A 27,713-nucleotide genomic window follows, 5' to 3' on the forward strand; every position below is an offset into this window, starting at 1 on the left:
GGGCAAAAAAATCATCGCATGCTAGGAAACATCTTGAATTCTTATGAGTAATTACTGTACATGTCAAATTTGAAAGTCATACATGTATCGCTTATCAATAGGGGTGGGACGATATACCGATACAGCGATACATATCGATATTTTCCTCCAAGATACGGTTTACGATACAAGCATTCAAATATCGGTACGAAACGATACACGAACGACCTATCCAAAAATTGAAAATGAAAGTACCTGTCCTTGGAAAATGGCGGCTTGTACGAGCGAAGAGATGATGTTGATATTGAAAACACACTTTAGAACTAATAAGTCGTTGGTTAGGAGTAAAACGTTTTCACTTTTAAGCAACCTCGGAAGATTGGTCGGGAGATTGCACAAGAAAAGTTCAGTATGTAATGCGTGCTATACACAGAAAATATCGTTTCCAGAACATTTGATATGATTAATTGTTAGTCCATCTTGTACTTTTTTTGTTATCTCAACTTGGCTACGGACTTTCAGCAATGAATTTATAAAAATGTAAATGTGATCGATGTTTTTTAAATGAATTTTTATTCAGTGTTCTCTGATAAACTACCCAACTATTTGTATACAACTTCTGAATATAATTTGGTAATAATAGTATGTACATGTATTATTGTTTTTGTAAAGCTTTAGTCAATGAAATTGATGAACTTCAAGTATAAATTTCAAAGCAAACATGATTTGATATAGAATAATTTGTTGATTTAATGTCAAGACAAAAAAAAAGAAATAAAATATTAATTCTTGTGAATAGTTTTATAATTTCTCATAATATCGAGATACGTATCGTATCGTGCCAATATATCGAGATACGTATCGTATCGCAAGATGTGTGTATCGTCCCACCCCTACTTATCAATCAAAAGTTAAAGGCAAATGCTACATTTTTTTAAAAGTAGGTTAAGCTTCAAGGTCAAGGTCACAGAGTCAAAAGTCATAATTTATTTGGAAAGGTCTTATCACAGGTAATAATATACATGCATGTATAATATGAATGCCATAACTTTTCTCTTTCAAAAGGATGAATGTAAAACATGTAATTGTTTTGCAAGTAGGTCAAATTTTGAAGGTCACGGGTAAAAAAATCATGTCATTGTCACAGGTAAATACAAATACATAGGTTTAATATGAATTCCTTGTCTCTTCTCATTCAATAAATATGACTGTGGTGACCAAGGTTAAATTTATTGAAACTGATGGACAGACTGTACATATTTCTATTTGAATTGTTTTAAATTGGCCCAGTGGTTCTAGAGAAAAAGTTAAAAATGTAAAATCATTCCAGACAAACAGATGGACGACAAATGTAATGTGATAAGGAAACAAGAAAAGCTCAAAAAGTATTTTGAAAGGGTTACCATGGGTATAGTATTTGACAAGAGGCCCATGGGCCACATCGCTCACCTGAGCACATTGGCTAGGAAATAAAGCAGAAATCACTTCAGTATTGAGTTTACATAGGGGGAGGAGAATTTTAAACTACCAGCCCTCATTTGTACCAGTATATGACTTTGTATTACCTGAGAAAGCCTCCATATCAATATGATTAAACATATACTCTTTTGAAATATAATCCAATTAAAACACAAAATGAATTATTTCAATACACAACAAACTGCACTATATGCTATCCCATTCGGCAACCTTGGCTGATTCTGTCGCCTTATCAGATGAAGTGGGAATCTGCCGAGGTGTGCCGACTTGTGCTTAATCTAAAAATATGATTATGGGTGACGCAACCCAGTGGAATGTAGAAATTTTCCAAAAGGTGTTAATATGTTAACATGTATAGTACGAGAACAAATTTTAAATTAATTCATATCAAACGTTGTTTTAACATAACTTTTCCATCTAGTCAATTTCAAAAGAACGTACGTGCCGTGTGTTTGTGGTGTCGGGGATGGGGGGAGTATAAGTAATTTTAAAAGCGTAAACCAGACTGAAAAACCACTCATATCTAATGAATGAAGAAAAGCCGTAACTATTTACATGTATAACTTTGTCTTGTAAAACTTTACACAGCTTTACTGTATTAAACAGGTTAGCTTGTTAAACTCCTAATACACTCATAAAACGGGACACAAACCATGGATATTTATAGCTGCAGATCTGTAGCTCTCCGAAAAAAATATATTGATAGATCGGAGAGCTACGGTGCCAACCATTGGAAAAACTGTTACTTAGTGCGCACAAAAAAGTGCGCTCGGTTCTTGATTAATTCTTCCAAAATCTTACCGCAATTGCAAAAAATGGAAGATTTCAAAAAATTCTTTTCTCCCCTTAAAAGTTCTCTTGTAGTTGACATCTGAACGAAGCATATTGGACCGAATTATCTTTGAAACCAAAATGGCAGTATAAATAAGCGAAATATTCTATGATTACAATATCAGGGTCAGGAGGACTATTAACAACAATTATGAGGATTGTTTGGTTGTGGAAACCGCGAAAAAATATGTTAGGAACATACGATCAGTAATATTTTGAGATCACAGATTTAAAAACATGGAGAAACAAATCGAGAACCGAGCGCACTCTTTGTGCGCAATAAATATACAGTTTGTTTTTTCAATGGCTGGCTCTGTAGCTCTCCGGTCTATCAATATATTTTTTCGGAGAGCTACAGATCTGCAGCTAGGATATTTATAACGTTGACTTGTTGAACCTAAAAGCAAGCTCTACTGTATTCAACAAATTCAGCTTCTAAATACTAGGGGATACAAGTAAAATTGATACAAGGCAACAAATCGGCCGCAAACAAAATTTTGCATTTTAAAAAGATATATGCTAGGAATTTAAGGAGATATTATTAAAATCTGAAATAGTCATTTTAAAAAATTAATTAAATAAAATTTTAGTGCATTTGCTCATCAAATTGATTCATCAATGTGATGAAGTCAAATGAAAAATGATAAGAATCTATTGACATCAAAATGAAGATGTAGTCCTCTCAAGATAAACCACTTGCTAATACCCTGAATCTTTGTCACATGGTAATATCAGTGGTTTCTGAAGAGTAGGCTTTGCTGGAAGACGTTGCGCAAAATGTAGAAAACATTATCCTTGTGTCATTCTCAGCTGTTGCCTATTCGAAACAAATTTTACTAATTAAACAATTTTTCAATCTTTATTAACCATGCTTTTTAACAACTTCATCATTATCCGAAAAATCATGACGGTTTCCTTTCATCTTATTCACTCATAGACCGCGGGATACCTATTGCTGCAATGCAGACTCTTTCTATTTAACCATAAATTATCAATTATCGATGAAAAATGATAATGAAGCTGATACCTGATATCAACAATTCAACTACGATTATTGTCGAGATCAAAGAAATGCCGCGGACATTATTCTCCACGAAATCACGAACGTCATCAAAAAATTATCAGATCAGAAACACGTATCAAGTAACAGTGCAGTTAAAATGAACAATCGACTTAAATGAAATTCATATTTAGACCACATCGATGTGTTGTCTTGAATGATTTAGAATAGTGGTTTATAAACAGTATTTTTCATTTTGTACTGCGAACCTCCATATAAAGCTTCTTAATGTTTCATTTAGATTATTTAGAAAAATATATCATTTTATAAACACAGGCATTTGTATGTTATTGTCATAGTGTGAATTATAATTGATAGATATATGTTTTGTATTTTTTTCTCAACTCACCCACATAAAGGAAGGATTATTATTTTCCCTAGTAACTGATATTATTTTCTCACGAATTTTTGTTTATATTTCCAATAGTCATGATAATAATAAAAAAAAATTGCAGAGAGAGGATTCTTAAATACAAAAATAGTCCTCCTTTTTTTGGCTATCAGATTAATAAAAATGATGATTTGTTGTTTGAAAAACACTGGAGAGGTAACATATTTATAATGAATCTTGTTATGACCTATGCAGAGAGCCAAAATAGTGAAATTAACCAATTTGATTTTAATCATAAAAATTGCATTTAAATGTTATAATTTTGTTATACTTCTCTTTCATATTTTGTAAAAGCAAAAGGGAAGACACATTTCAATGCAATTGAACGTAATACTTTGTGATTTTTTCTTATTTTTGCTTATAAAAATAAAGGCAATTAAACAATAATTGCCTCATTTACAAGTTTAATACACTGTGTAGACTCAGTAAATTTATCATAAATGGATAGAATTTGTACTTTGTGGTATGCAAACAATATTTACCAATTTGTACTGCTAACCTCCATATAAGTCGTGAAGCTTCTCCATGTTTCATTTAGACTATTTAGAAAAATGTATCAATTTATGAAGACATATTTTAATTTAATATTTTCATAGTTTGAATTACAAAATATAAATATCTATTTTGTTTTTTTTTCTTCTCGCATAGTAAGTAAAAGGACAATTGGCCAACTACTTCAAGGTAGGATTATTATTTTCCTCAGTAATTGGAATACATTCTTCACGTATTTTTTATTTATATTTCCAATAATCATGACACCAAAAACGAAAAAGAAGCATCTCTTTGAGAAAATTAAACAAATATTTTAGTTTGAATTAAAATTAATAATTAACTGTCTCGACCTTCGGAATCTGTCTACTGGCAGTGCAGAAACAGCGCGCTAGATCGCTCGGCTATCTAGGCAAGTCAAAAAACTTGCTTTCGATGCCGATGGAATTCTCGCGGTGCTGCCCTACACTACACGGTCATTGAGAATAGAAGTGAGATACAGTTAATTGGACATTAGTTTTAACAGAGGATTGTTACCAATACATGTTGTAATGAAATTAATTATTATTCATAAAGCACATTTTACAACAACTCTTAAACTAACATTATTTTGAATTAAAATTGATAAATGTCTGTTTTGTATTTTTTCTTATCGGACAGAAAGTATACGTCAACAAAGTGCAGGTAGGATAATTATTTTCCTCAGTAATTGAGAATTTTTTGTACGAATTTTTGTTTATATTTCCAATAATCATGACAACAAAAATGAAGAAGTACATCTCTTTTACAAAATTATACAATTATGTCTAGTTGAATTGAAATTAATAAATATCTCTTGGTTTTTTTCTCATCGGATAGAATTTGGACCATCTCCGGCAAAATCACCGGTAAAATCAAGTAGGCATATTATTTTCTCTCTCATGCAGAATCAGGTAGGATTATTATTTTCCTCAGTAATTGGAATACATTCTTCACGAATTTTCGTTTATATTTCCAATAATCATGACATCAAAAACGAACAAGAAACATTTCTTTAAGATAAATATGCAAATATGTTTAGTTGAATTAAAATTAATAAATATCTCTTGGTTTTTTTTCTCATCGGATAGAATTTGGACGCTCTCCGGCAGAATCAGGTAGGATTATTATTTTCCTCAGTAATTGGAATACATTCTACACGAATTTTTGTTTATATTTCCAATAATCATGACAACAAAAACGAACAAGAAGCATCTCTTTAAAAAAATTATACAATTCTTTTTTCATGATTAAGATGAAAACTCAAGATGAAAATCACACGAAGATATTATTTTGATGGAAGTGTTATGTTCTTTTTGCACATTTTTGGAAAGAAGATAAGAATTATACCGGTAGTATCATATTTCTTGAAATCACACATCTTAAAACTTATCTTTTAAAGATGAAAAAATCAGATAGAAGAGACCTAATTTAACTTTAAATGTTCAATGCCTCCGATTTCCGAATAAATTTGAAACGCTTAAGCGGTATATTGTGTCGACTCTCAATGAGTAAAAATCATTTAACGGGATGTAAAAGAACATACAATCTAATAATTATGATATAATTGTTTCAAAATGTCAATTGCTGACTGACGTTTTACATAATAATTTTTAGATTGCTATCTACACACTGAATTATCGACGCATTTTTCCGTTACATGTATATCCCAATCATGAATTATATCCAAATCATCAAGTAGCAAACGGTGGGTTTCACCTGTCCGCAGGAGATGATCACTTTTGATGTTGTAGAAGTCTGTTTTTTCTGCTTCGAAATATGTTTTGTTTAATGGACTTTTGAGCTTTAATACTGTTCGTTACCTCCATATATTTCATCATCAACTTGTCTGTTAATATTAATCTCCTTTTAAAAATTGTTCATATTAAGAAGACCATGCTCTTGCCTATCAAATCATCGTGCCGTATTTTTAATGTCAAGTTACTGGGATATATCGAATCGACATTTGAATGGAAGTAGCTATTCTTTATTGATAAAACGTCGTCGGTGCATCTTAGTGTTGGAATGAAGGCCTCAGCAAATGTTTTCTTCTTCTAATGTACATTTTTTGAAAAAAAAATATAATCTGCTTCATTTGAATACATGAATAGTCCTTATATTATTATATTATAATATAATTTACGATGTTACTCATGTCTGTCCGTCCGTCTGTCACGCTTTTCTTCCTTAAACTCCTCCTACATTTTACACAGTAGCTTAATCATATTTTAGGAGTTAAATATTTTGAAAATTAGGTAAAACATCCACGTCAAGGGGTAAAAAAATTATCGCATGCTGGGAAACAGCTTGAATTCTTATGAGTAATTACTGTACATGTCAAATGTGAAAGTCATACATGTATCTCTTATCAATCAAAAGTTAAAGGCAAATGCTACATTTTTTTTAAAAGTAGGTTAAGCTTCAAGGTCAAGGTCACAGAGTCAAAAGTCATGATTTATTTGGAAAGGTCTTATCACAGGTAGTAATATACATGCATGTATAATATGAATGCCATAACTTTTCTCTTTCAAAAGGATGAATTTAAAACATGTAATTTTTTTGCAAGTACCGGTAGGTTAAATTTTAAAGATCCCGGGTAAAAAATATCATGTCTTTGTCACAGGTAAATACAAATACATAGGATTAACATGAATGCCTTGTCTCTTCTCATTCAATAAATATGACTGTGATGACGAAGGTTAAATTTATTGAAACTGATGGACAGACTGTACATATTTCTATTTGAATTGTTTTAAATTGGCCCAGTGGTTCTAGAGAAAAAGTTAAAAATGTAAAATCATTCCAGACAAACAGATGGACGACAAATGTAATGTGATAAGGAAACAAGAAAAGCTCAAGAAGTATTTTGAAAGGGTTACCATGGGTACAGTATTTGACAAGAGGCCCATGGGCCACATCGCACACCTAAGCACATTGGCTAGGAAATAAAGCAGAAATCACTTCAGTATTGAGTTTACATAGGGGGAGGGGAATTTAAACTACCAGCCCTCATTTGTACCAGTATATGACTTTGTATTACCTGAGAAAGCCTCCATATCAATATGATTAAACATATACTCTTTTGAAATTTAATCCAATTAAAACACAAAATGAATTATTTCAATACACAACAAACTGCACCATATGCTATCCCATTCGGCAACCTTGGCTGATTCTGTCGCCTTATAAGATGAAGTGGGAATCGACCGAGGTGTGCCGACTTGTGCTTAATCTAAAAATATGATTATGGGTGACGCAACCCAGTGGAATGTAGAAATTTTCCAAAAGGTGTTAATATGTTAACATGTATAGTACGAGAACAAATTTTAAATTAATTCATATCAAACGTTGTTTTAACATAACTTTTCCATCTAGTCAATTTCAAAAGAACGTACGTGCCGTGTGTTTGTGGTGTCGGGGATGGGGGGAGTATAAGTAATTTTAAAAGCGTAAACCAGACTGAAAAACCACTCATATCTAATGAATGAAGAAAAGCCGTAACTATTTACATGTATTTATAACTTTGTCTTGTAAAACTTTACACAGCTTTACTGTATTAAACAGGTTAGCTTGTTAAACTCCTAATACACTCATAAAAACGGGACACAAACCATGGATATTTATAGCTGCAGATCTGTAGCTCTCCGAAAAAAATATATTGATAGACCGGAGAGCTACAGTGCCAACCATTGGAAAAACTGTTACTTAGTGCGCACAAAAAAGTGCGCTCGGTTCTTGATTAATTCTTCCAGATTCTTACCGCAATTGCAAAAAATGGAAGATTTCAAAAAATTCTTTTCTCCCCTTTCAAGTTCTCTTGTAGTTCTCTTGTAGTTGACATCTGAACGAAGCATATTGGACCGAATTATCTTTGAAACCAAAATGGCAGTATAAATAAGCAAAAGGTTTATTCCCCGAATGGCTACTCGAAAAAAAACAACAAGTAATTATCACACTCAATTAAGGGGCCCTCTATGGGTCACAGGTAGACTCCAGCATGAATAATCTACCAGAATTTAAATAAAATAAAATGGATTTTTAAATCATTTTTTTTTATTTGAGCACTAGTATGGATAAATATTTTGTATACATATTTTTTAAAGAAATAATTTTACAAGCACAAAACATATTAAAAACTTTAAAGTATCTTGAAGTTCTATTGTTTAGCAGCACTGAATTTCACATTATATTTTAAATTGAAACATAAACTTCTGTATTTTAAGATGATTTAAACAAATGTTTTAATAATTAAAAATTAATTAAAAAATGATAAATAAATTAATTAAATTAGACACAAATGTATAGAAACACTTTATTTATCATACATAAATATCTATATCATTTTAAGAAAAAAATCATTTGACGTGTTCATTTATTTAAAAGAGTTTGAAAATGTGGCACAAAAGGGAATAATAATTTGTAAATTATCAATCAATACTATTGAATAGATTGGAAAAAATAAAATTAGGGGGCTCCGATCCTCAGCTAGGAAGGACAACTTTTTAATTTATAATCTTATTCAAAAAGTCTCAAAATGAAGTTTGAAAATCAAATCTTCATGCAACAATTTTCCTTTTACACCCCTCAATATGCTTCAAGGTTCTTTGAAATTCTGAGAAAGGTCTAATTAAAAGTAGAATTTTTTACCCTGTAAAAGTATTTAAAATTACATATATATCACGAATTTGATGTTCATTTTAATCTAACCATAGATACCAATGTTTATTTACATGATATGAAATAAGAATTGATTTATTGATCGAGTTTTGCAATGACAGGAGAATCTTTAAACATTTTGCATTGTAAAATGATCGAAGTAAATTAAAGAAATTAAAATACATTATATGCATAAAAATTTCGGAATATCTTTAAAAGCCTGGGTACCTATGATTTTTATTTTTAAAATGTGTTAATTGATAAAATTTGAATTGGAAAATGCATAGCAAGTGTTTTTATTTGCAATTCCTGAAAATATATGTGAAATTTGCTAATTTTCTCCATATGATATAATTAACTTGAGAGATGAAGTTTGAAGAATTATTATGGGTAAAACATGTTACTTTAAAAATTCAGAGACATTTTTGTGAGCATTTTCAATTAGTCAATGCTTGATTTTAAGAACCTGAGGATCGGAGTACCTTAAAGTTACAATAAAAAAATATTTTTTAAATCTTAATTTTATTTATTTATATTTATTTATTTCTTTATTCAGTATATTTCGGAAAATGAAAAAAAACCTCTTAATTAAAATAAAATTGAATGAATATATCTCATTTATTAAACATAGCTTATCCAGGTAAACACAGGTAAGTCTACCTGTACCCCTTAGATGGCCCCTAAATTGAGTGCGATAATTACTTGTTGTTTTTTCCGAGTAGCCATTCGGGTAACACACCAAGCGAAATGATCTATGATTACAATATCAGGGTCAGGAGGACTATTAACAACAATTATGAGGATTGTTTGGTTGTGGAAACCGCGAAAGAATATGTTAGGAACATACGATCAGTAATATTTTGAGATCACAGATTTAAAAACATGGAGAAACAAATCGAGAACCGAGCGCACTTTTTGTGCGCAATAAATATACAGTTTGTTTTTTCAATGGCTGGCTCTGTAGCTCTCCGGTCTATCAATATATTTTTTCGGAGAGCTACAGATCTGCAGCTAGGATATTTATAACGTTGACTTGTTGAACCTAAAAGCAAGCTCTACTGTATTCAACAAATTCAGCTTCTGAATACTAGGGGATACAAGTAAAATTGATACAAGGCAACAAATCGGCCGCAAACAAAATTTTGCATTTTAAAAAGATATATGCTAGGAATTTAAGGAGATATTATTAAAATCTGAAATAATCATTTTAAAAAATTTATTAAATAAAATTTTAGTGCATTTGCTCATCAAATTGATTCATCAATGTGATGAAGTCAAATGAAAAATGATAAGAATCTATTGACATCAAAATGAAAATGTAGTCCTCTCAAGATAGACCACTTGCTAATACCCTGAATCTTTGTCACGTGGTAATATCAGTGGTTTCTGCAGAGTAGGCTTTGCTGGAAGACGCGGCGCAAAATGTAGAAAACATTATCCTTGTGTCATTCTCAGCTGTTGCCTATTCGAAACAAATTTTACTAATTGAACAATTTTTCAATCTTTATTAACCATGCTTTTTAACAACTTCATCATTATCCGAAAAATCATGACGGTTTCCTTTCATCTTATTCACTCATAGACCGCGGGGTGCCTATTGCTGCAATGCAGACTCTTTCTATATAACCATAAATTATCAATTATCGATGAGAAATGATAATGAAGCTGATACCTAATATCAACAATATTACTACGATTATTGTCGAGATCAAAGAAATGCCGCGGACATTATTCTCCAAGAAATCACGAACGTCATCAAAAAATTATCAGATCAGAAACACGTATCAAGTAACGATGCAGTTAAAATGAACAATCGACTTAAATGAAATTCATATTTAGACCACATCGATGTGTTGTCTTGAATGATTTAAAATAGTGGTTTATAAACAGTGTTTTTCAATTTGTACTGCGAACCTCCATATAAAGCTTCTTAATGTTTCATTTAGATTAATATAAAAAATATATTATTATTTTATGAACACAGGCATTTGTATGTTATTGTCATAGTTTGAATTATAATTAATAGATATGTGTTTTGTATTTTTTCTCAACTTACCCACATAAAGGAAAGATTATTATTTTCCCTAGTTACTGATATTATTTTCTCACGCATTTTTGTTTATATTTCCAATAGTAATGATAACAATAAAAAACAAATTGCAGAGAGAGGATTCTTAAAAACAAAAATAGTCCTCCTTTTTTGGCTATCAGATTAAAAAAAATGATGATTTGTTGTTTGAAAAACACTGGAGAGGTAACATATTTATAATGAATCTTGTTATGACCTATGCAGAAAGCAAAAATAATAAATTTAGAATAACCAATTTGTTTTTAATCATAAAAATTGCATTTAAATGTTATAATTTTGTTTTACTTCTCTTTCATATTTTGTAAAAGCAAAAGGGAAGACACATTTCAATGCAATTGAACGTAATACCTTGAGATTTTTTCTTATTTTTGCTTATAAAAATAAAGGCAATTAAACAATAATTGCCTCATTACAAGTTTAATACATTGTGTTGACTCAGTAAAGAACGAGGGCGCTTTTGATTGGCATTTGGCAGGAATCTGAGCGTACTTGAAAAGTGAAAATTTTATCGACAGTTCACATGAAATTTTAACATTTTATTTATTTATCGGGTTCCTGTGCAACAGGAAAGGAAAATATTTTCCCGAAATTGAGCTTTGATTTGCTAAAAAATAACTTGAAAATTGGCAGATCAGACATTTGTTACAAAATGGTACATTTTTTAAACACGTTTTTCAAAAAAAATTACATCTCTGGGTCTTCTCTCCATGATTTTGAAACGTTATTTGTGTGTATTTTAATTCAAAGAAAGGAATACACTTTTTGTCTCGCCTGCGACGAATGTCGCGAAGCGAGACATAGCGACCATAGATTCCGTCGTCGTCGTCGTCGTCGTCGGCGTCCAACTTTTGGTTAACCCAAATGTCAAAGTTTTATAAACTGCAATAACTTTCTCAAATTTTATTCAGTCTTCTTGAAATTTGGACACAATATTCAGTATGGATAAAAATTTATATCCCAAGTATGATTTTGAAAAAAAAAATTCAAATTTTTCCGTATTTTTTCCTTAAGTTGGACTTAGTTTTTTCATGATAATTTATGGTGAAGACCTATATTCCAGCAACTATAAGTTATAGGGATATGATAATTAGTCAGTGGATACATCATGGGTAACCACAAACGTCAGTACCAGAATTAGGTCATCTTGACCTACATTTTTCTGCATGAGTGACTTTGGTTAAATTTTTGGTGGAGGTCCATATCTCAGCATCTATAACTTATAATGGCATGATGATTTGTCATTGTACAGGTTATAAGTAACCAACAACATCAGTACCAGAATTAGGTCATTTTGACCTACATTTTTCTGCATGAATGACTTTGGTTAAATTGATAATGGAGGTTCATATTTCAGCAACTATAACTTATAGTGGCATGATAGTTAGTCAGTGGATACATCATGGGTAACCACAAACGCCTGTACCAGAATTAGGTCATCTTGACCTACATTTTTCCGCATGAGTGACTTTGCATAAATTTATGGTGGAGGTCCATATCTCAGCAACTATAACTTATAGTGGCATGATAATTTGTCAGTAGATACATCATGGGTAACCACAAACGCCTGTACCAGAATTAGGTCATCTTGACCTACATTTTTCCGCATGAGTGACTTTGCATAAATTTATGGTGGAGGTCCATATCTCAGCAACTATAACTTATAGTGGCATGATAATTTGTCAGTCTACACATCAGACAGCAGGCGAGACACAGGGTTGCGGGCAACCCTTACGTACTTTTTAAAAAATGGAGAGAAGACCCAGAGACCACGAAAAATGAACTTTCCCCAAAAAAGTCCAAATGTGTGAATGTGGTGCTTCTTTGGCCTTTTAAAATCACCTGTACATGTGTAGCTGTGATAGCTCAGTAAGTTGGGCTACCTGTTCAGTGCACTAGAAGCGAAAAGTTTTTGGTTCGAGCCTGACATGGGGCGTTAATTTTTTTCTCCATGCAAACAACCATTTATTTTGTTAGTTTCGTTTTATGTACTGATGTATTAAAATTTTGAATTACAGATAAATTTTAGTTCAGTTTGGTTCTCGAGCGAAATCAATTCTAATCTTCTGTTCTATAATGTACATGTACGTATATCATGCATCTATGCATTAACTAATTTAGGTGTTTATTTTTTGTGAAACACTACTATGTTATAGTACCCCCAGGAAAAACGGACATAAATGTTGCAATTTCACAATGTCTTTCAAACTAAATGAAAAAAAAACCTATGGACGTGTTTGTAAAATCTGACCAGCTATGTGCAGCCAAAACAATCATGGACATTTAAACCATAAATGTTTCGTACAAATGATTCCTGCAGATCTCTCGCCAAATGCGCCCATCTTCTTTATCATAAATGGATAGAATTTGTACTGCACTCGAGAGAAAAGACTATTGAATCCCTGACCTCTGACCTTCAATCGCTTCGATCAGAAAACGAACAGCTTCGCTCCGAACACGAGTGTCTTAAAGCAGAATCAATGTCAAGGTTTTCCAAATATGACTCTTTTCAAAAGCTCACCTCTGACAATTTCAAGCGTGTAGACACAGATCATATGGACTATCAGTTGTACAAAGCCAAAACAAGTGATGAACTAAAGAGACTTTCAAAAGTAAGCACAAATTTCCAGAAGCAAATTAGTGCACTAAGCCCTTGTAAATCCTACGCAAGCACTGTGAGCGAGCGCAAATCTGAGGGTGATAGTACAGCGGAGGGAGGTAGTGCATGTAATCTTTCGCAGACGGTTCATTCTTCTCCTCCGCATCCTCACCCATTACGCGTATCATCGTCAACATCATTACCGCAAACCCCTTCGGAAACACCAACTACCTCAATCCGAAATATCACGGCAGATGAGATGCGAGACTTGCACGCAAATAATAAAATTCAGAATTCCTATACATCTCGTACCACTAGGAAATCCCCGTCTTGTGCCTCTAACAGTAGTCCTGTTGGTAACGGTTTCTCTCTGCCACGGTCCACTGAATCCCATGCAATTCAGTCAAAGGGTTTGTCCCTCGATAACCAAGATAACACAGACATAGACAAACAAATCGGCGGATCTCGAGGACAGGCGAACTACAGATTAGTCGATTATAACGGAAAATCATGCGTCATTACGTTAAGTGACAAACGGAATTCGGGAGCACCGTCGAAACCCAAGGATGACATTATTGTTGGTGTTACCTATCGAAAGTCAGCCAGGTACTACTTATCGGGCATAGCTAAAGAATCGTCAAGAGCAGGCATTGCAAACTTTATTGAGCACAAAGGTGTAAAAATAACTCACTTGATGTTATTTAATCCAAAATTCCATCGATCTCTCATGACCGCAAAAGTAAACGTACCTCCAGAGTTTGCAGAAATTGTAGAATCCCCTGGCTTCTGGCCCGAGGGTGTTCGATGCAGGCGATGGCTGAGCAATAGAGAATGGGAACAAAAGTGTGCCGCGCAGCGCACTCACGAGGACTGGGACAATGAAGTTGATAATGACTATCCTGACGGTTGATTCATATGCGTTACACACAATAGTTTTCAAGATTTATCAGATATCTCAGTTATAATGTTATGTACGTATCAAGCACTGTTTTTCTATTTTTGATGGTTGTTCTGATGACATGGAATGTACGTGGTATTATTTCATCTACCATGTGTCTGTCAAATGTTTTAGACAAAGAAAAATGTGACGTAATGGTAATAACAGAACATAAGTTAAAAGAAAGTACTAAAAACTATCTAGATAGTATTCACAAAGACTATGCTTGTTTTGTTAAAATTGATGATCAAAAACCATTGTATTGCAACTCGGTATTTACTGGGAAAGGGGGAGTTGCTATTATGTACAAGAAATCTCTCATGTTCTCTGTTAAGGAAATTAGTTGTTACAACACAAATAGAATTGTGGGAATTCAACTTGATGATCACAATGGTAGTCTTTACTATATTATTGGTGTTTATTTGCCACCTGAGAGTAATATTGACTCTTACATACAAGAACTTGATATTCTTGAGAACTTGTACAGTTACTACTCTAACTACGGCAAAGTTATCATTGCAGGTGATCTCAATGGTAGTTTAATTGATGTATGTAATACAAACGCCACCAAGAGTCATTTACTGTCAAATTTTGTGTCAAGATGTAATTTATGCATTCAAAACAAAGACTTTACTATTGAGGGTGAACATTTTTCATTCATTCAAAAGAAAACTACTCTTGATTATATTTTGTTTGACGAACATGTTCTTAAATGTGTAAAAAAGTATAAAATCTTAGAAGAAGGGTCTATTTCCATTACCTCAGACCATTTACCAATCAAAGCAATTTTCAATTTTGAAATACGTAGACATTCTTTAAGAAATTCTCAATCAAAATTACCCGCATGGCATAAGGCTACACCTGAATCTGTTGTAGAGTATAGAAATCTTGTTGATAAAAATCTGGAAGATTGATCTAACATTGCACTCAGCGATGACAAGGACATTGACAAATTCGTAAATGAGTTATCGCTAGAATTACTGTCTTGTGCCGAATCGTCTATTCCGTTCTCGTCCTACAACCCCCATACACGGCCTGAATGGACAAAGAATGTCAAACACTTACACACGGTGGAACGATCTAAGCGAAGAATCTGGATGTCTGAGGGAAGACCTCGCGGTATGCAGTTTTCTTCCTATCGTGAATACAAACGAGCAAAACGGCTATTTCGTAATGCTCTTGACACAGAACATGAGAACTATATGCGCAAAGTATACAGTGAAATCGATCAAGCTGCTGAAGTTGATGTTCGGTTGTTCTGGAAATTGACTAAACGAAGGAAGCCTAGAACATCAAGAGTATATCCCGAGATCTGTGATGAAAATGGTGTGACTCGCACGGATCCACGTGGTGTAGCAGAAACTTTTGCTTCATTCTACAAGAAACTTTACACCCCTTTAGACGAGGTTAATTTTGATAACGAGTTTAAGAAGAATATAGAAGAGAAGTTTGAACACTTAACAAACGAAAGTGAGATAGATTTCAGTCAAATTCCAGGAGGTATAATAACAATAAAAGAAATAATCACCGCTATTGACACTTTAAATCTACGGAAAGCACCTGGACATGACTTAATAACGAATGAACATATAATACACGGTGGTAAAACACTCACCTCATGTCTTATGAAGTTATTTAACGCAATTGTAAATTGTGGTCATATCCCTGTTTGCTGGAAACGTGGTCTGATAGTTCCATTATACAAAGGTGGCAATAAGCCTAAAAATTCCTGTAACAGTTACAGGCCTGTAGCCTTATTGCCTTGCTTTTTAAAATTGTTTGAAAAAGTTATACATAATCGTATTACTAATTATGTTTTACTCAATAAAGATTTCCCACACGCTCAACAACAGGGTTTTCAGAAAGAGTTAGGTTGCCTGACAGCGTCGTTTAATCTACAAGAGACAATTCTACATAACTTGGAACAAGGTAGTAATGTCTACGTGAGTTTTCTTGATACCAGGCAAGCATTTGACACGGTGTGGAGGCCTGGTCTCATGCTCAAGTTATACGATCTTGGCATTACTGGTAGATTATGGTCTCTAATCAACCAATGTCATCAAAATACAGTTAGTTCAATTGTTGTAAACCAAACCCAGTCAGATTGGTTTCCGGTTAATCAAGGTGTCAGACAAGGTGGAGTACTTTCGACCTTCTTATACCTTGTCTTTATCAATGATCTCATTCGTGATCTACAGTTGGGTAGCCCAAATACTGGGATATTAGATATCCCTAGCAACTGCACCTCCTTAGCTGACGACCTGTCATTAATTGGTATTTCACCATTAGCACTTCAAATGCAGTTAGATATCGCATCTATTCATGTAAATGGCGATTTACATTTAATGCGTCCAAGTCCTGTGTCTTACAATTTCAAGCCAAAGGTTCAAACCTAGATCAAACATCATGGCACTTGGGTCCCTCCGAAGTATCATGTGAACATTCCTATAACCACTTAGGAATCGTTATCAACCATAAGTGTAAACTATCTGACAGAATACACGAAGCTTGCAATAAAGGACGCAAATCTTACTTTGCACTATCCGATCTTGGTACACAGTTTCTTAATCCCAAGACGATGTCTCATTTGTACAAAACGATCGTGCTACCGTCAGTACTTTACGGGTGTGAACTCTGGAACAACATGACATCCGCTGATAAAGTTCGACTCAACACATTCCAACACTTTATTTGCAAAAACTCACTCAACTTACCAAAATTGTGCCGGTCAGACATGTGCGAATCATTCTTTGACGTCTTACCTATATGCTCTGAAATTGACGCACGTAAACCTTTATTTTTTGGAAGATTAATTCGTTTGAATCCAAAGACATTAACAAAATCAATATTTCTTGCAAGACTATTTTCTTACCTCCACAACCTCTCGGATGATCAATCTGGCTTTATTCCTGATATCATAAGGACTCTCCACTCATACAACCTTGTCACCCATTTATGGAAATTTCTGGAGGATGGCTCTTTCCCTATGAAATCTGCTTGGAAGAAAATGGTACGCGGCAGTGTTATGGCTTCACACATATCTCAGCGCCAAATACGAATGTCTCACGACCCTGATTTTAATTCCTTCACACAAATTTTCTCGGACTCGAAACCCTCTTCTATCTGGGACGTAGCCGAAAATTACAAAGAAATTGAACTCTGCAAGTTCATCTGTAAACTGTGTACCTACTCATGCTCAAAGGAACATCTCGAAAACTGTGTCATTTGTGGAAGAACATTCTCTAATGTTTTTCAACATTCCACGTGTACATGTCCTGCAACCAGTGAAGTAAGAAACAACTGGTGGAATGTGATTACGAACTGTTTTGACGTACGTCTATCCGCAGAGCTGTGTGGCTTAACCGAAAATGAATGGTTTTTAGTTCTACTTGGACGCCATACAAATTATGAATCAGACAATGAATCTTTTCGGTTATTGAATTTTAACCTTGTTCGAAGCGCAGCCGCACACTACAACAGGGCACTTCCTTAACGCTGTCAGGCACAAAATTAACGTGTAACTTCCCCCCCTTTTTTTTTCTTTCTGTTTTTTTTTCCCTTTTTTTTCCATTTTCCCTTTCATCCTCAGCAGTCCTTTAAAGGTTTTGTAAATATGTTTCTGTTTTGTTTATGTGTATCTTTTCTCATATATTGTCTTTTTGTGTTAATCATATTTTGTATGTTTATATCTGTTTAAATGGAACTAGTGTAATATTTATTTAATTGTATGTCATATTTCATATATCTCCATGAGGAGGAAATAAAGAATGATTGATTGATTGATTGATTGTAAAAGCAAAAGGGAAGACACATTTCAATGCAATTGAACGTAATACCTTGAGATTTTTTCTTATTTTTGCTTATAAAAATAAAGGCAATTAAACAATAATTGCCTCATTACAAGTTTAATACATTGTGTTGACTCAGTAAAGAACGAGGGCGCTTTTGATTGGCATTTGGCAGGAATCTGAGCGTACTTGAAAAGTGAAAATTTTATCGACAGTTCACATGAAATTTTAACATTTTATTTATTTATCGGGTTCCTGTGCAACAGGAAAGGAAAATATTTTCCCGAAATTGAGCTTTGATTTGCTAAAAAATAACTTGAAAATTGGCAGATCAGACATTTGTTACAAAATGGTACATTTTTTAAACACGTTTTTCAAAAAAAATTACATCTCTGGGTCTTCTCTCCATGATTTTGAAACGTTATTTGTGTGTATTTTAATTCAAAGAAAGGAATACACTTTTTTAAAAAATGGAGAGAAGACCCAGAGACCACGAAAAATGAACTTTCCCCAAAAAAGTCCAAATGTGTGAATGTGGTGCTTCTTTGGCCTTTTAAAATCACCTGTACATGTGTAGCTGTGATAGCTCAGTAAGTTGGGCTACCTGTTCAGTGCACTAGAAGCGAAAAGTTTTTGGTTCGAGCCTGACATGGGGCGTTAATTTTTTTCTCCATGCAAACAACCATTTATTTTGTTAGTTTCGTTTTATGTACTGATGTATTAAAATTTTGAATTACAGATAAATTTTAGTTCAGTTTGGTTCTCGAGCGAAATCAATTCTAATCTTCTGTTCTATAATGTACATGTACGTATATCATGCATCTATGCATTAACTAATTTAGGTGTTTATTTTTTGTGAAACACTACTATGTTATAGTACCCCCAGGAAAAACGGACATAAATGTTGCAATTTCACAATGTCTTTCAAACTAAATGAAAAAAAAAACCTATGGACGTGTTTGTAAAATCTGACCAGCTATGTGCAGCCAAAACAATCATGGACATTTAAACCATAAATGTTTCGTACAAATGATTCCTGCAGATCTCTCGCCAAATGCGCCCATCTTCTTTATCATAAATGGATAGAATTTGTACTTTGTGGTATGCAAATAATATTTACCAATTTGTACTGCTAACCTCCATATAAGTCGTTAAGCTTCTCCATGTTTCATTTAGACTATTTAGAAAAATGTATCATTTTATAAAGACATATTTTAATTTTATATTTTCATAGTTTGAATTACTAAATATAAACATCTGTTTTGTTTTTTTTTTCTTCTCGCATAGTACGTAGAAGGCCAATTAGCCAACTACTTCAAGGTAGGATTATTATTTTCCTCAGTAATTGGAATACATTCTTCACGAATTTTTTATTTATATTTCCAATAATCATGACACCAAAAACGAAAAAGAAGCATCTCTTTGAGAAAATTATACAAATATTTTAGCTTGAATTAAAATTAATAATTAACTGTTTTTTTTATTGGATAGAATGGAGATTGCAAACTCGAACAGGTAGGATTATTATTTTCTTCAGTAACTGAGATAAATGCTTCACAAATTTCTGTTTATATTTCCAATAATCATGAAAACAAAAACGAACAACAGCAAATTGAGAAATTTGAGAAAATCATTCATTTTTTATGCTTAAACGGCGAAAATAGAGTGAAATTCCTCTAAAAATCAAATTTCATACATAAGATACACGAAATATATAACATATAATGGTCATTCTTTGGAGCATCCGTTTTCTTTGGATTTCATGTACTTCCATCATGAAAAAGGATGTGTCAAGAAAATTTACTTATTCTTGAATCAGAGTACATTTCTTTGGTTTTATTCCTTCATGGTAGCTCATTCGGTAGAGCGCTCACTCCGTGATCGGAAGGTCGTGTGTTTGAATCAAGGACTAACATAAATCGATTAAGCAACTGTATTTTCGTTAATCACTCGACACTTTGAAGTGATAAGATCTTAAAAACCGAGGCCCTGCGTAGTCTTTCGTACGAAAATAAAACTCTACGTTCAGTGGCATTTAGTGCCTATTAAGGCCGGTATACACGGTAAGATTTGTATTATAAGATTTGTATTATAATACAAAATCTTACTGTGTATACACTCTTAATACAGTGTATCATAAGATTTTTCGAAACTTATAAAACTGTATTAAGAATAGAGCGATGCTCTATTTCCTAATACAAGTCTTAACTCACCTTTTACTTTCAACCAATCAAATGTACTCACATTGGGGGTCAACCTATTTATATCATTACTAAATAAAGCACATGGTAAATAATAACAGCCGACTTTTCGAGTAAAGATATCGAAAAACTCGTGGTTTTATGGGAAGGGGAAGAGGACTTGTGGAATATATCAAGCTGTAGCTACCACAAAAAAGATGCTAGAAGAAGAGCTTATTATTATCATTTATATTATTTTGACAGAGAGAGAAATATGGCAGGAGAAAACACGTGGGAATAATAGTTTATTTACAATCTTATAAGATATGTATTAGTGTGTGTACAAAAAAGTATAATAATACAAAAGTATTATAATACTTGTATTATACTACAAATCTCATCGTGTATACTGGCCTTAAGAGGTCTCAATTTGAAGCTCTTCACTGGTATATAGTGACCTCTCTATATTATTAAAAAATTCTCATAAAACAACAAACAATCACTGAAATCATCTTGGTTTTAATTTTATGTGAATTTTAGCCTTCGTGTATCGATTTTGAATTTTAAAGGGCCTTCTCAAAGGTGGTACCAAAAGTAATAATGTAGTTCAGATAAACTAGACATTTCTGCTATTCTTATCCGACAATTATGGCTACAATCAGACACTCAAATTTATCCGGGCTAAAAAAAGATCAAAGAAAAAAAACTTTAAAATTGGAATAAACCCTTGTTGATTGCAAATTCAGTCCTTGAGGGTTTCTCTAAAAAGAGCGTCTAGTGATTCATTAATTTGCAGTTAGGTTTATGCATCCTTAATTATAGCATTGTTTATTTTGCGGTAATCGACACAAAATATTTTGGTTCCAATTGGTTAAATGTCTGCATTTAGCATTTTCTATAACTCTTGATATGAGAAGGTTTTTTGGTGCGTAGGAAATTGCATTGTGTCAGAGATAATTTAATTAATGGAGTGTTATACAAAGACTTCATGCTCTAATGGGCAAATGTCCCAGTGAACTTTAAAAAACACACTAGAGTCAGCCACATCTTTTCTATATTTGGATGATTAAATGACTAAAATGGTCAGCTTATATATAATTATAATTATATACAATAATTGCTGAATTTTGAAGCAAAAAATTACAACTCTTTTGATTATGTTACTGCAAATGTTTTAATAGAAATAAATATTTTCATTTAAATTTAGAAATCATAAAAATCAATTGATATAGTTTTCTTCGTTTAAATATAGATATGCTAGCAAAACAACGGGTTTTGCAGTACATGGTATCCGGGAAAACAGCAGTTCGTCACGCACAAGGTATAATTGTTGGTTGCGCTGGTGCTGGAAAAACTACACTGCTTTATAGACTGATCGGAAAAACTCCGGAGGACATGAAAGAAATTTCTTCCACAAGAGGACTTCAAATCTACGAATATGTATTTGCTGTAAAAGATGGAACCCTACGAGGTAATGAATTATTTATAACGATTGATTTTTTTTTTATCTTCAAATACATTTTTTTTCAATATTGCAATTTATTTTAGCCAGTAAAGAACAGACTCAAAGCAAACAATTCATTTGTGTTCCTAAGTCCGCTCTCAAGAAGAAAGAAAAAACATTGCTTCTTAATCAAGATGCAGATTTCAATTCAACGGATGTTGAGGACGGTGTACTCAATGCGAAAGAGGATCAAGGAAAAACCAAACCATTAGCAATAGATCTAAAAGACATATTAGATGAAAAGGAAAACGAAACAAGTGTCAGCATGATAGATTTTGCTGGACAATTTGCTTACTATGCATGCCATCAAATTTATATGAGATCAGAGGCTTTCTATACCTTAGTGTTAGATATGACTAAAGAATTTGAGGATGTCGTTAGCAGTGAAAAAGACAAGCGAAAGGGTTCCGTCTTCTCTACTTTGCTTCACAAAGGTTTGGTTTTGACAATCTAAACGAATGTTTTTTTTTATAATTTAATTTGTATTTCATATTTAATTGCTTTAACTATTACTCTTATCAACTTTTATATTACATATAGCCCCAAAACTGCTAGTATATTGATGTTCTAATGCTGTTTGCTTATAACGTAGTTAAAGATAAAATATGGAGATAGATTTTGCCGCACACTTTGTTTATTATACATACCATCAAATTTATATGAGATCAGAGGCTTTTTATACTTTAGTGTTTGGTATGATTAGAGGATTTGAGGATGCAGCTAGCAGACAGAGAGACGAGCGAAAGGCTTCAGTTTTCTCTACTTGGACTTACAAAGGTTTGTATCAATCTAAACGAATATTTGTGAATTTTTGATTTGTATTTCATATTTAATTGCTTTAAGTTCAGTTCGAGTTTTAAAGAAAGGCTTGTCAGGTTTTACATTTTAAAATAGTTCGATAGTCATTATAATTACAAGCAAAATGATATACAGCACAGCTACTATCTCTTTCGCTGATTAGAGATATTACTAAAAATAGCTTAGTTTACACCTGAGAGCTCGCACTGAAAATCGCTGTATACCGGAAGTGACGTGTGTAACGTCACAAGTGTGACTTGCAGAATAAGTATATATTAGTAAATCATCAACACCGTCACCTTTGGCGCAACCCTCAGAGGTTTGAAAACTGCAAGACGCAATAAAATGTGATGATAATAAGCAGTGGTCATTTTCAAAACTAATTTGATGTCCTGTTTTCGTTGCCTACAGGTCTTGTAAAATTTTAAAATCAAACGCATGCAGGCAGTACGTTAGTTTCATTTTCTTGATTTCTAATTTTATTTCTGGAAAAAACTATATACTTCCGGACTACATGTATAAATATTGTAACTAGGGGCCTAAATGGTTTGATTACGCCCCCCCCCCTCCCCATCGCCAATTTTTTTTTTGAATGCGCAAGTTTTTTTTTTTTTTATCACAAACACGTTACGGAAAGGGAGGCCTTTTAAAGATTAATTCCGATTTTTTTTTCTTTATTCTCTTTAAATTTTTTTGAGTAATTTATTTTCGCTTCGATCAGCTTTGCTTCTCCATTTTCGTTTTTACACATTTAATTTACTAAAAAATTTTTTTTAGTTCGACCATAACCTTTAAAGGGCTGGTACAAGCACCACAACCCCCTTCTAAAAAAAAAAACATCGCTCATAGATATATTTGATCAATTAAATTGTAATGAAGTGCCGGATCATTGTTTTGAAGTTCACATCATCGGTAAAGTGCATGTTGTAGATTTTTTTTTCCAAACCTCATTATTTCCGTATTCTTTTTCAATCACTGATGTTATTATTAGAAGATCATAATAATTTCACATTTGGAAGCTGTTCACCCCTCTCTTAGTGTTGCCGTAACTCTATCTTAATTTACTCTGCTATTGTATTTAATCACTGCTTATTTACGCTTGTGAACTCTTAATAATATTGTCTGTTAAAATTCTTTTTTTATCTCTGTGAAACAACCTTTTATAAAGCCATTTCATACAAGCATATGATTTTAATTTTTTTTTTAAAATCAGGAATGAAATAAATTTCGACATTTTAAGGTTTACCCACCCTGTCATAACCTGATTATAAGAATGAAAAGTTAAATAGGATTTAAAAAAAAATGAACTACGTTTTTAAGGTCCATTTCACACCGTCTATAGTTCTATACATCAATTTCTTGTTCTCATTAGCACTGAATACGAATTTAAATGATTATTTAATTTAGATAAATGTAACTGTGTATCAACTTCTATATTACAGTAATGTTTAGATTGGACATCTACAAGGTAGAATGTCGATCATCCGGGACCCGGGACTTGTTCAATATTGGATAAAATATTGCATGAAACAATCGACAAACACGTGAATAATGTGACACATAAAAACAGATTATACATAAATATCAATTATATTTTAACAATTTTAGTAAACTCACTAAACTCTGAAAGTCGAATTTAGCATCTGACTTTTAATTGAATGTGTTGCATCAAGCCTAGATATATACGTAACCTTGAACAAATTAAATTCCTCAATATTTTAACATGAGAATTATAACATTTTTTTTCTTTTCACAAAATTGTAAAACGTACAAATTTTATCTTTTAAAATCAATTTATACAACTGCAAGCAACGAAGTAACGTGCCTTTGATCTAAATTATTTTTAAAAAGTCATGCGTACAGTTTTACTGGAGGGGGTGGGGTCATTTGTTAAAAAAATCATTGCAAAACATTAAAAAAAAATGAGAATGAAAAAATATTCTAAAACTTAAAACGTGTAGAAAAAAGAGTGGGCTCCCACAACAAATGAAAAAAATGAACGCAAAATTAAAATCAGTAGGGACTAACATTATTCATGCTATCAGCTGTTTAGGCCCTTCTATGTTAAAGTTGTTTTTTTGGGGGGGGGGGGGGGGGTAAAAAGGTTATGTGTCGAATTATGTTTTTATTAAATATATATTTTTTAAATAATGATTTAAAATGCTATTGTGAATATTTTCTATCGTTTTACTCACATACCAATCAATAGTATGCAAACGATTTGCTTCCTCAGGTTCCGCATCGTTTGTGGTCGATTTTCGTCTGACGGTTCATTAGTCTAGGGCTCAAAAGGAGAGGGTTCTACTCCCACATTTTCTGTATTATTCCATAGCAATGAATCCTCAACAAAACATGACGATCCACAAGAAAATTCTTACGATTCTTCCTTTAATGGACTATCAGAATTATCAGAAACAGCGTTTTCTGTCTATCACTTGAGGGAAGCGAGACACACTTGTGACGTCATTTAACTTGATTGCATTTAAACCGGCAGTGACATTGTCAAGGACTGTCGATCGTTTTCACAGGTGCAAATGCAGACGTTCAACACTGATTATCTTTGAAACGGCGGGACCGATTTTAGTCGGATTTTCGCCAAAATGTTTTATGAAACAGGTTTAGTGAATTACGTTGATGAGTAAAAGTACCGTGGCCTATCTTTAAATACTTATCAAAATATTATTTCAGTTTCAATATGTACTTATTTGATCACTACATTAATGAAATGTACCTGACATATAATACACCGTTTTTAATTAAGTATCTGAACCATAGATGCAGCAATTGTTAGCCACATGGTACACATGTGATGAGTGCCGACTCGATTTATCAAAGTACTGAAAGTACTGGGAAGCGCTAAGCATATTGATTTGGAATTCGTCAGAATTATTTTAATTCAAAATGTCCTGTTGTATTGAATTCCAAGCGATATTTTGACAGTGCGATAGCGCTAGGTCGAGCACAGTTGTCAAAAAGTATGTGAGTCCTGAATATGTGAACCCTTTTGTGATATGAAATTCAACATTGTCTCGTGCCTTTTTTTTCAAGCATTATACATTATCTTCGTATGTTAAAAGATCAATCAACTTCACTTACAGCACTGTACAAGAAATTGCAAGAAAATATTTTTGCGTGTAAAATTATTTTCTTTCGAGATGGTAATCGAGTTTTCCGATCATTTTTTTTTAAAACTCTAAATGTACATGTAGCTATACTGTCTTCCCACAAAATTTTGGGAAGGATGTGGGAATTTTTGTGGGAAAATTTGTGGGAAGACAATATTTTTGCTGGAAAATATCGCTAAAATTCCTCTCATTTACGTGCAACACTGAAAGATAAAATCTTCTGGTGATCATATTTAATAACAAATTCATTCTGTGTTTTTTTTTTAAATTGAAGATTGCCATCATGTTTGTAAGAACGTTGTAACGTGCCCGAGGTATGAGGCTTTTTATAATTGATCAAATCTCCAATGAAGGAGATATATTTCATTGAAACCAATATATATGGTATTTCCTGGTAATTTGTTAATTGGTAATCCTGGTTGATTTGGTAAGATATATCCCTGTTTGGTCAGTAATATTGTATTGCAGAGGCAAACAAGAGCACAACATAAGATAATTAAAGTTTCAGCCATAATTTAATGAAGGAATAACTGTAATACAGATGACTGGATAGCCAAATAATCAAACAATGGTGATGTAATACATTTGGTCAGATCGGACGTCACATATTATGATTTGGTCACGCTATTATGATTTGGTAACGTTATTATGATTTGGTAACGTTTTTATGATTTGGTAAAATGATGGCTGTTGATTTTCCGTAATAAATCAATTTGGTCAAATGTAAACAATGGTAAAACATCGTAGAGACTGTTGAATTCCTTAATAAATCTATTTGGTCATAATAATCTATAGTAAAAACTCCCAAACCGTTAGTTATATCAGTATCTACGTACAATTTCTATAAAAGTTGTTGAGCAGACGCTCTGCAGAGTCAAACTGAAACCTCAGCGTCCGTGGTGACGCTTATATAGGATAAACTACCGGACATGCGCAGTGCGCTTTACCTAACCAAAAAGGAAAGTATAGACCAAAATGGCAGACGATACTAACAACATCGCCGAAGTGGGACAAACCATGAAAAATACGAACGATGTGACGCCGAATCGTAAAACAAATACATAGTAATAAACAATAAAGGTAAGTTGCATAAAAATGTACAATACATGTTGCGTAAAAGTTAACAATAATAAAATAATGACGTTCGAGGACGGAGAACAATAACCTAAACCCCCCTTGTAAATTAGAATCTTCCGAATCTTCATGACCAAAAAGGAAAACAACGTGATCGACAGACACGCATGAAAAACGGTATTTACGATCAATTTACAACCTGAACTGTAAGTTAAATGAAATAAACATTCATAATAAATACTGTTTCAATCATAAGAGTCCATAATTTTACGTATCAGTCCATATTTCCTCCGTGGTAAACTTGGTCATTTACCAAACATGAAAGTGTAGGAATTACCAAACATGAAATAATAGGAATTACCAAACATCGTTTTATAGTACACTTGGTGATGTTTACAGTTCATATATAATTGCTGTAAGAGAAATCATATACAAATAATGATCACACACTAGTCATACACATGTAGGGGGGGGGGGGGGGGGAGTCTCAAAACACAAATATTTCACAAACGTCATATGTAAATGAAATTAACATCTGTAGAATTAACGCCCTTTATGTCAGAGATAATATGTAAATACACATTTTAGTATATTATATTTATCTTTTGATGCTATCCTGTAATCCCTGATTTTTTTTTTTCCAAATATATGATTTATAGTGTACATGTATTTGCAGTAACATTTGTGTTGATATACAATATGTGTCACTCATTAGTAAA

General features: G+C 32.9%; 1 protein-coding gene across 1 annotated transcript in view; it reads left to right on the forward strand.

Annotated features, from left to right (window-relative positions):
* The window catches only part of LOC134230837 (uncharacterized), an 85,763-nt gene that overhangs the window by 19,660 nt on the left and 38,390 nt on the right, over nt 1–27,713 (forward strand). The window contains exons 3-4 of the mRNA XM_062712691.1: nt 21,746–21,964; nt 22,042–22,431. Of these exons, the coding sequence (XP_062568675.1) occupies nt 21,746–21,964; nt 22,042–22,431 (609 nt within the window). The remainder of the gene's footprint in view (nt 1–21,745; nt 21,965–22,041; nt 22,432–27,713) is intronic.

This window comes from Saccostrea cucullata, unplaced genomic scaffold (genome assembly GCF_032062105.1).
Source record: "Saccostrea cucullata isolate Sc308-1 unplaced genomic scaffold, CSIRO_AGI_Scuc_v1 ctg430, whole genome shotgun sequence".
NCBI classification, from domain to species: domain Eukaryota; kingdom Metazoa; phylum Mollusca; class Bivalvia; order Ostreida; family Ostreidae; genus Saccostrea; species Saccostrea cuccullata.